Source organism: Ruditapes philippinarum, unplaced genomic scaffold, assembly GCF_026571515.1.
Source record: "Ruditapes philippinarum isolate M1 unplaced genomic scaffold, ASM2657151v2 ctg612_1_1_1_1, whole genome shotgun sequence".
NCBI classification, from domain to species: Eukaryota; Metazoa; Mollusca; class Bivalvia; order Venerida; family Veneridae; genus Ruditapes; species Ruditapes philippinarum.
Window position 1 is genome coordinate 439,451 of NW_026856417.1, and position 11,651 is coordinate 451,101.

Consider the following 11,651-nt stretch of genomic DNA (forward strand, 5'->3'; position numbering starts at 1 on the left):
TTAATTGTTTGCTAATTCTTAGAAAATATATGATGAACTGACAGTTGCACTATTTTGACCTTCATGCTAAACTAACTAAATTATGATATTTGATGTACTTACATATGCACAATAATAAGAACATCACACAATTTGAAGATATAAATAGAGGATATTGAATGAGTGTAAGTTCAATACTGAATTTATTGCACGAGTTGAATAAAATTATATTATGCGAGCCTCTGGCGAGCATAATATTATTTTATTCAACGAGTGCAATAAATTCAGTAATGAACTTACACGAATTTAATATTCTATTTATCACACACCCAAAATAAAGACCGTTTAAAGTGAAATAAGAGTCATTTTTCATTGACGCGCCTATAGTATAATGCCATCATTTAGCGCGTCTTTACACTATGTTTGTATAACGCTAATGACGTCACGTCAAAATATATGCACGGCCGTGCAATACCATATTTACGGAGTCGTAAAATCGGCACGGGTGTGTGATAAACTAAATTAATAAACGGATGATGATTTGAACAAACTGAAAGTTAACGACGCGGGAAATCTGAAATTTGTACAAAAATGAGTACGGCAAAGCAAGAGAATATAAACTTAATTCAATACCGTAAAGCCTTATCCTAAAATGATTTCCTTTTGAATTTAGACTACCTATAAATTGACTGTCAGATTTTGTCACTACAACTATACATGTATATAACTTCTAAATTTCTATTTACAATTTCTACTAACTTTTTGATAGCCAACTTCCTATCAAATTTAAAAACGATAAAACATATTAAAGTATAAAAACCTTGTAGAAAAAATAAAGTAAACATGTAGAGTATTGGAGAAAACGCATGGAATGTTGTCAGTTATTTTTTCCTAGTTTTAATCGGACGGAATGCTGCCATTTTTGTCCTAGATTTGTACGCAGGGAATATTGTCGATCAGTTTGTCCTAGTTATAAACGCATAAAATGTGGTCAGTTATTTTGTCCTGGATTTGTACGCATGGAGTGTTGTCGATTATTTTGATTGTCCTTGTTTTATGCGCATGGAATATTGTCAGTTAATATGTCCATGATTCATACGCATGGAATGTTGTCGATTATTTTGCCATAGTTGTGTATGCAAGCAGCATGGAATATTATCAGTTATTTTGTCCTAGTTTTATGCGCATAGGGTATTGAACGCATGGAATTTTGAAGATTAATTTGTTTTAGTTTTGTATATAATTAAGGCACATTCGTTGCCGATTATATTGTCCTAGTTCTGCACGCATAAAAAATTGATAATATATCACATAATCAGTTTATGTTCCGTCAAACATTGTCAATATGCACATAAACAAATATTAAAGAATACACATGAAAAAAATAACCAAGGAAATAAAAAAAATCTTGGCTACTGTGAGTAAACATCAGAAAATAAAAGTATAAAATAATTTTGACTACATAATAAAGCTAAATATGTCTATATACCTGTAAAGAGTAATGATTGTTGAATATTTTTATTTATATAATGCCTTTATATATATAATGTTTGGCACCATTATACACTATATCAAACCCCTTACAAAATACATCATTTATATCATACTATAGGTGCATTTATGTTTACAAATATACGTCATATACTCAGTTGCAAAAGAAAGTGTCCTTTGATTACTTTTTTGTTGGATTCAACGTCGCACCAACACCGTGTATGCCATATGGCAACTTTCTAGGTTGACTGGAAGAAAAGTAAGACCTAAAGTGCCCTGCCGTGCATTATTTCAGGCAAGAACGTGTACCTGAGTTGAATCACCGAAGTTGCGCAAGCTCGCTGAATAGCTTTCTTACATGAAAGAATCCAACGTCTGTGTCGGGATTCGAACCGACAGCGGTGAGGGGCACGTGGTTTAAAGTCCATGACCTGGTATCAAAATTTGCCAATATGTATTTACCATACAATTTACCACGTGCACGCTTTCTTTTGTAATTAAGTGTATACAAAACAACAGTTATTATAACATTTAAATATAATACATAGGAAAACAAAACAATTCTTTAAAATATATCTTTTATACTCAACAATAAACAATTTTGATTTTTTTTTCTCTGTCAATGACAGGGGAATAAATGCTACACTTCAAAAAACTTAAACAGCTAAGAAATAACGTACATACAGTAAGCGTCTTATAAACAATGATGTGATCAGACCTGATCATATAAACGCTTGCAACATTTTCATTCAAAGACAATGATGCAGCCGAACATTTTCAATTATGGCATTTAATATACTGAACAATGATTAAAAACTTTACATGTATACTTTAATCACAGAGGAAGTTAAGTCTATTATTTTCGTATATGATTATGGTGAAAAAAATGTCAACAGGATTCATGTTAGAATGAGTTAAATGAAACGAAATAAATCAATCTAGACACATTAAAACCTAGACGAAACTGATATGAACCGGGAATAGCAAATATAGAACGTAGTCCCGATTGTCATATCCGATTACTATACAACTTACAGAAAATTTATGCGAGTTCTTAGTATTTTGATTCATAACTCATAATAAATCTTCAAGCGAAAATGTAAATGTCCGTTGTTTCTTGATTGTCTGAACACGCTGATGTCCTTTTGCCATGTTGTATATATGTACACACACCCGTTTGTTTTGCTACGAAATGTTTTCTTCACATTTTGCATTTTAGTGTCCGACTTATTATTCGAAGAATCTGAAAAGAAAAGTGCTACTCGATTAAAAAAAATAAAAAAGAAAATAAAGAATTATATTCAATATAAACTGTCAACTTGCACGAACAAGGCTAGATATAGTGTGACAGTTCCTGTCAAATGGACAAACAGTTTCTGTCAAAAGAAAAAACAGTTTCTGACAAAAGGACAAGCAGTTTCTTATAAACGAACAAAAAAAGTTTCTGATAAAAGGGGAAAAATGTTTCTGACATAATGAGAATGTAAATATTAAAAAATAAAAACAAAAACAACAACAACAACATTCTGATAAAAAATATATAGAAAAAAACGACACTATTTTTTTTCTCTGTTTTATTGTCAATTTAAAGGAAACCAACCAAACTGATGCTGGTATAACTTGACATTGCAAATATTTATGGACTCATTTTATTTCATTTATCTATACAAATGTAAATACTGGTGTAAATCTTACTTTTCTCTGTCAATGAAGTAGGAATAAATAAATATCAGTGAATTTAACAAACCGCCAAAACGTGTATATCATATAGGGCGGATCTAAACTGTAACATGCTACAGTAAACTTAGAGAAATTCATTTAAGTTAACAAGCGTTTGACATATTTTTTTATTTTATTTTGAACATGATTTATATTAAATGTATCATTTAAGTATCAAAGATTTATGTTGAAAATGTAGCTATTTCGTATATGTTTGTCACGCATAGTTGACTTTTAAACTAATTGACAATTCACCTGTATTAACAAACACTCTGCCCTATACCAAATTAAAGTCTTATAAAAGGTGTTTCTTTTTCATAAACCTAATTTGTGAATTCTTAGTGTTTGAATCAGACATTTCCAGCCTTACACGTGAACACACTAATTATAGCTTCAATTACATATCGATATATCATATTAAAATAGAGAACAGTCCTAATCCGTGAATTTCTATAATCAAAATAGAGAACAGTCCTAATCCGTGAATTTCTATAATCAAAATAGAGAACAGTCCTAATCCGTGAATTTCTATAATCAAAATAGAGAACAGTCCTAATCCGTGAATTTCTATAATCAAAATAGAGAACAGTCCTAATCCGTGTATTTCTATAATCAAAATAGAGAGCAGTCCTAATCCATGAATTTCTATAATCAAAATAGAGAACAGTCCTAATCCGTGTATTTCTATAATCAAAATAAAGAACAGTCCTAATCTGTGAATTTCTATAATCAAAATAAAGAACAGTCCTAATCCGTGAATTTCTATAATCAAAATAGAGAACAGTCCTAATCCGTGAATTTCTAGAACAGTCCTAATCCGTGAATTTCTATAATCAAAATAGAGAACAGTCCTAATCCGTGAATTTCTATAATCAAAATAGAGAACAGTCCTAATCCGTGAATTTCTATAATCAAAATAGAGAACAGTCCTAATCCGTGAATTTCTATAATCAAAATAGAGAACAGTCCTAATCCGTGAATTTCTATAATCAAAATAAAGAACAGTCCTAATCCGTAAATTTCTATAATCAAAATAGAGAACAGTCCTAATCCGTGAATTTCTATAATCAAAATAGAGAACAGTCCTAATCCGTGAATTTCTATAATCAAAATAGAGAACAGTCCTAATCTGTGAATTTCTATAATCAAAATAGACAACAGTCCTAATCCGTGAATTTCTATAACATGTATTTGAATAAAACATTGCCAACCTTAAAGGCCTATTGTGCTTGAGAAATGCTTTTATTTTTCCAAAATTTTTAACTCAGCTGTGCCTCAGGGGTATTCTACCCGTTATCGGGTGGACATATCCTCTTTCACCCAAACAGCCATATGTTATTTATATAATATTTACTTTTGGTCATCATATTTCATAACTATGCCAAGTGAAAACTTATTTCCACGACACAGTTTTCATTCAGCAGACGTTTTTATAATGTAACATTTTACCTGAGTAGTGCCAGTGTCAAACATACAACCATCATCGCCAATGACGTCATCGAATTTGGTAATGCTCCTGAAACATAAAGTGTATCATATTCAAGAGCTTGTTTGTTTCTATAAAGAAAATACAACGCATTACCTCATTTGGTTAAAATGAATTCAACATTATCCACGAAAACTCACTCGAATTTTTTTTAATTCTGAGACCCATGGCCGTCACATAGCCAGTACGTAACCAAACTCCGACACAGTGGTTTCCTTTTGCTTCGCTAAACAGAGGGTAGCCAATCAAATCACTGTGTGGAGTTTGGCCAGGTACCTGGCGGAACCGAAAACGATCAGCTTTTGCAACCACTTTAGGGACACTGGCCAGTCTGCACGACCGTAATAAACAGAAATACTTTAAGGTTCAAATGGACCGGCCCAAATTCAAAACAGGACCGTTTCATTATATAAATTCGCCAGGTAGATAGGATAAATTGAACCATTGTCTTACCCTGGACATTTTAATGGTAGACCTGCAATACTACATATTGTGTCCTAAGATGGAAAGCGAAAATAAAACTTAAATTGCAACAACTTTGCATAAAATCAATATAAAACCTCCACAACTGTCCAATACAAATACAAAATTGTCAAAAATATAAAATGTAAAGTATTACAAACAAAACTGAAAAAGTGTGTGTGACGGCGTGACTGAATGGTTAACGTGTCTGACTAGTGATCGACCGCGCAGATTCAAACCCCGTCAGGGGCACGCCTTTGTTTCCTTGAGCAAGAAACTTTACACTTATTGCTTAGTACTACAATGTACTAGTTGATTTCAGAAACAAATTCGACAGTGTTTCAGTAAGCTTATAGCTTCCAGAACAATTGAACTAAAATAAATTTGTATAAACTAAATGTTTGAAATGATCAAATAAGGCTGAAAAATGTCTTACCACCAGTGTAGCCTTCAATCGCAACACATATATCGTTGTTTATATTACCCTCGTAACCGTCCAAGCACTTGCATCTATCTGTATTGATCACGTCACACACTGCGTTACCGATTCCAAAACAATCAGCGTTGCTCGAGCAACGAGAGTTCAAAACTGATCAAATAAAACAGAAATTGCGTAATTGATTTAGGGTCATACCGACAGCTGTTATGGTCATACGAATGTTATCCAGTTTACTTGTAGATGAAGATCTTGTATAATATCATTTCATATCATGTCTTATCATATCATATCATATCATGTATTAACATATCATATCATGTCTTATCATATCATATCATATCATATCATATCATATCATATCAAGTCTTAACATATCATATAATATCATGTCTTATCATATCATATCATGTCTTATCATATCATGTCTTATCTATCATATCATTTCACGTCATATCATGTCTTATCATGTCATATCATAACAATACATTATTTCATATAATTACATATAATATTATATCATTTAATAACATCACATTATATCACATCATAACATATCATACTATATGATATCATAAAATATCATAACATATAATATCATATCATATCATATTGTATCCTTTCATATCATATCGTAACATATCTTACTATATAAGATCATTCACCATATCATATCACGTCATATTATATCTGTCATTTCATATCAAGTCACGTAATATTAGATCATGTCATATCAATCAATATCATATAATGTGATGTCATGTATAATGTCAAATCACGTCACATCATAGCATATCATTTATTTACATATCACGTCATATTATATCATGTCATTACATATCACGTAATTTATATCATGTCATTTCATATAAAGTCATATCATATCATGTCATGTTTCTCTGTAGAAAATCACTTTTAATAATACACATCAACGTACCTCTTGGCGAGCAGGTCCGGGATTTGAACTTATAGTTTGCTGGACAAACACATGTATCAGTACCGCCGACGTCACATCTGCCATTCACGATGGCGCCACATTCTGCCCCTATGTTACATGTATCCCCAATCTCTGAAAACATTTTGAATGTTTGTTTTACAGTTATTTTCAGGACAAATCGTCAACAACAGGAAGACGCATAAAACCCAAAAGCTAATATTTTAAGCCGCAGATAGCCACTCGCTCATTTATTCCGTTTAAAATTAGCAGATGACATGCTTTTTGCAATAACACATTTCCTAAACGGTAGTAAAAATAAAAAAATTAGCCGAAAGAAGGTTACTATACAACGGTCAATGAGCACATAGACGTACAGTAACAGTGACACAAATGGAAGAGGTTAGCCCTGATAAAGGCAGTTTTTTGCCGTCACTGCATACTAGGATCTGCCTACTATAAGCTCAGAGCGTGTTCTTGGTGAAACGAAGACCAATATACCAACGTCCTGGGAATCTCCATGGCGTGCACGTATCAAGGGGTGAGCTGGGATATAAACATTGTTTTAAAAGTTATAGCGTCGGCGTACCAACAACCAGCTAATCAGAGAGAAACGCATTTCAAAGCTATTACATGTATTAATAAATTATTGACGTAAAACCTCGAATTATTACCTCTCACAACACAGTCAACATGTGTAACATTTCTCTTCACCTTGTAAGCTGTCATACACACGCACGTTTGTGTATTGTCCGTGTCACATACCGCCATTGAGATCCCTTCACAATCGGCATTGTACCTACAGCTATCGCCAACAACTGAAAGAAAACAAATGATTAGTCTTTGTCACCAAAAGAAGGTTTGATGTGTCAAAAAGGGCCATAACCCTGCCAAAAAAGGATCAAATAACAAAACCCCGAACATATTCGCAAAAGTATTTAATGTCAATATTCTGTGAAAGTTTGGTTTAAATCACTTGAGAAATGTATGAATGTTGCGCAGAGAAAATAATTTACTGCTGCCCGCCAGCTGCCATAAAAACACAAAAATGTCTAAAAAACATAAAACAACCGGAAATAACTGGAAATAATCAAACAGAACTGAAGTAACCGGATAAAACTGGAAATAAACGGATACAGCTGACTGGAATAAGCGGGAACTGTTGGTTACTGTACCTTTTGGTGAGCATTCATTTGCGGACGTCTGCTTTGTCCAAGGTGGGCATACACATTTATTCGAGTTTCCCATGTCACAAACTGACCTCGTTGCCGCCCTGCAATCAACGTTGACAATGCAGCTGTCACCAAGCACTGTAATAAAGTTGCAATAACACAGTTAAAATAAAAGTCAAATATTCCTTCTTTGAATGCTATACTTTTTTTTTTAAATCAGAACCAATTCGTATAAAATATATATATAGTATAGTGCTGAAATTTATAAATCAACTTCAAAGTTCAAGGTTTTCATTAGAAGCGGTCAAATAAAATCATACAGACATATGTTCATTACATAAATAAAGGGTGATATAACATAAAGTTTACTTGAGACAAATGGCGTCAACCAAGGCGGTAACATTTAACCCATCTTAACATAAAACAAAATAACCACGAGTGTTCTGATTTCGCCAAAAAGATTGCTGTTGTTTTTAACATTTCTTCAGTCAAAAGCTCGTGTAAATCCGGTATACATAGGCACTTTCCGTATCATATACATATGAAATATGCATTGACATGACTCGGAGCAACAAAACAGTTTTATTGACTGGACGCTTTCAAAAGAAACAAGAGGGCCATGATGGCCCTGAGGTCGCTCACCTGTATATAGGCCCCCAACCCCCAACCCCCAACGTTGCAGGGCCAATTTAACCCAAGGGCTTTTATTTGCACAAACTCGGTAGACACCCATAAGAAGATGTTTCATGCTAAACATCTAAGCTCTAGCTCATTGGGCTTTTTGAAAGAAGATTTTTTAAAGTTTTTACTATACACATATAGTTAAAACAATGACACCCCTGGGGCCGGACCAGTTTTGACCCCAGGGCTTTTATTTGAACAAACTTTGTAGACACTTACTAGAAGATGTTTCATGCTTAATATCTAAGCTCTAGCTATTTGGGTTTTTTCAAAGAAGATTTTTAAGTTTTTGCAATACACATATAAAGAAAATCAATGACCACCGGGGCGGGGCCAATTTTGACCCCAGGTCTTTTATTTAAACAAACTTTGTAGACACTCACTAAAAGATGTTTCATGCTTAATATCTTAACTCTAGCTATTTGAGTTTTTTCAAAGAAGATTTTTTAAGTTGTTGCTATACACATATAAGGAAAATCAATGACCCCCGGGGCGGTGCCAATTTTGACCCCAGGGCTTTTATTTGAACAAACTTGGTAGACACTTATTAGAACATGTTTCATGCTAAATATCTTAGCTTTAACTCTTTTGGTTCTTTAAAAGAAGATTTTTTAAGTTTTTACTATATGCATATAGGAAAAATCAATGACCCCCTGGGGTGGGGCCAATTTTGACCCCAGGGCTTTTATTTGAACAAACTTGGTAGACACCTATTAGAACATGTTTGATGCTCAATATCTTAGCCATAGCTCTTTGAGTTCTTTAAAAGAAGATTTTTTAAGTTTTTACTATATGTATATAGGGAAAATCAATGACCCCCGGGGCGGGGCCAATTTTAACCCCAGGGCTTTTATTTGAACAGACTTGGTAGACACTTATTAGAACATGTTTGATGCTCAATATCTTAGCCATAGCTCTTTGAGTTCTTTAAAAGAAGATTTTTTAAGTTTTTACTATATGCATATAGGGAAAATCGATGACCCCCCGGGGCGGGGCCAATTTTGACCCTAGGGCTTTTATTTGAACAAACTTGGTAGACACCCATTAGAAAATGTTTCATGCTAAATATCTTAGCTGTAGCTCTTTTGGTTCTTTAAAAGAAGATATTTTAAGTTTTTACTATATGTATATAGGGAAAATCAATGACCCCCCGGGGCGGGGCCAATTTTTACCCAAGGGCTTTTATTTGAACAAACTTGGTAGACACTCACTAGAAGATGTTTCATGCCAAATATCTAAGCTCTAGCTCTTATGGTTTTTTAAAAGAAGATTTTTTACGTTTTTACTATATGTATATAGGGAAAATCAATGACCCCGTGGGCGGGGCCAATTTTGACCCAAGGGCTTTTATTTGAACAAACTTGGTAGACATTTATTAGAACATGTTTCATGCTAAATATCTTAGCTTTAACTCTTTTGGTTCTTTAAAAGAAGATTTTTTAAGTTTTTACTATATGCATATAGGGAAAATCAATGACCCCCCGGGGCGGGGCCAATTTTGACCCCAGGGCTTTTATTTGAACAAACTTGGTATACACCCATTAGAACATGTTTCATGCTAAATATCTTAGCTGTAGCTCTTTTGGTTCTTTAAAAGAAGATTTTTTAAGTTTTTACTATATGTATATAGGGAAAATCAATGACCCCCCGAGGCGGGGCCAATTTTGACCCCAGGGCTTTTACTTGAACAAACTTGGTAGACACTCACTAGAAGATGTTTCATGCCAAATATCTAAGCTCTAGCTCTTACGGTTTTTTAAAAGAAGATATTTAAAGTTTTTTCTTTCGGTTGCCATGGCAACCAGAGTTCTGCATGGAATTAAATTCTTTGAACAATTTTTAAAGGTGACCACCAAAGGAACATTCCTGTGAAGTTTGGATGAAATTGGCCTAGTGGTTAATGAGGAGATGTCATTTAAAGTAAAAGTTTACGGACGGACGGACGGACGACGGACGGACGCCGGACGAAAAGCGATCACAAAAGCTCACCCTGTCACTTTGTGACAGGTGAGCTAAAAATAAAGTACGTGCAATAACGACGTTTATTGCACTGATGCGGCCATTTAATGGTCGTATTACACTACGTTTTTTTTCCAAAAGATATTCCATATACATGTTTTATCTACCTTTAGGTAAACACCGGTTGTTATCCAATTTATAACCGGAAGGACAGGCACATGTGCTCGTCGTCGTATCACAAAAAGCTGTTGGAATAGCTCGACAGTCACTAGTGGTGGTACACACGATTTCTGAAATAAAATACCATCAAGAGGTGGAAGGAGAATGCAAAATTTTTGTACAGAAACAGATTTATCCGCGTACACTGTCGATCAGCTTTGTGCAAAGCAAACATCATTTGTTAGTTTGGAATAAAAAAACCCCATAATTTCCCCTCAAAGGAATTGAAATAGGAACCTTTCACGTACCCCTTTACTTTGAAAAAGAAACACAGCAAAACACAACAACAACACAGAGCACAATAATTATACCCAACTGGAAAGTAAAGTGCTTACCCTTTGCTACTAGTATAGCGGAAGATTAGTTTGAATATTCGTGACCAGTCTGACAAGAATTGATAACTTAAACATTTTCATCCTGGTTTACCTTAAATCAGGAATGGACAGTTCCAAAATGGAAGATGGACAAGACCATTTCAGAAATTCAGCAGATCAAGGACAGAAACTACAACATGGCGTTCTTGACAATGGGTAGAAGACTGGAAAGAATTATTTTTACAAATGTTTAAACATGTAAATACCTTGGCGGACGCATACTCCATTTTGTCGCAAGTACCCGGATGAACAAATGCATGTTCTTGTTCCTAAGGCGTCACAATAAGTGTTTGATTGTAGATTACAGTCGTTGTTACTTGAGCATACGTCATCGAGTCCTGTAAGAGACATTATTTTTCACAGAAATAAGCATTTTTTTGTGCATTTGAAAAATGTACTGTAGTTCTGTTACTTCTTCACTGTAACACCATTTGGCATAGTGAAGTCGTATGGAATAAAAAAATCAATGGAATGGCACGAAAGTGTCGCATTGAATGTTTTATGATAGCCGCCCTATGAACACATCTGCGGACGTTTCTAAATTCAAAATTGCACCATGTTTATGTTTAAATGTTGAATTCTGCTTAAGCCGGTGCAAGGGGTGTGAACGGTAGTTTGCCCTTGACAGTATCGTCCATGAATAGGACCAATCAAACTGAGCCTGCAAAATTTTCAATTTCGCTGTTTTGGACTTTCTTAAGGGATTTTTATTTTCTCTACTTTACTTTGAGAATTGTTA

The 11,651-nt window shown here is 34.1% G+C and overlaps 1 protein-coding gene across 20 annotated transcripts in view; it reads right to left on the bottom strand.

Annotated features, from left to right (window-relative positions):
* Positions 1–957: 957 nt before the first annotated feature.
* LOC132746467 (multiple epidermal growth factor-like domains protein 6) overlaps positions 958–11,651 on the bottom strand; it is a 66,066-nt gene continuing 55,372 nt past the window's right edge. For all 20 annotated transcript variants that reach the window (XM_060735630.1, XM_060735639.1, XM_060735631.1 and 17 more), the window contains 8 exons: positions 11,119–11,250; positions 10,487–10,609; positions 7,683–7,817; positions 7,182–7,325; positions 6,511–6,642; positions 5,574–5,726; positions 4,639–4,705; positions 958–2,713 (listed from right to left, as the gene is read on the bottom strand). In XM_060735630.1, the coding sequence (XP_060591613.1) occupies positions 2,701–2,713; positions 4,639–4,705; positions 5,574–5,726; positions 6,511–6,642; positions 7,182–7,325; positions 7,683–7,817; positions 10,487–10,609; positions 11,119–11,250 (899 nt within the window). In that variant the 3' untranslated portion in view covers positions 958–2,700. The remainder of the gene's footprint in view (positions 2,714–4,638; positions 4,706–5,573; positions 5,727–6,510; positions 6,643–7,181; positions 7,326–7,682; positions 7,818–10,486; positions 10,610–11,118; positions 11,251–11,651) is intronic.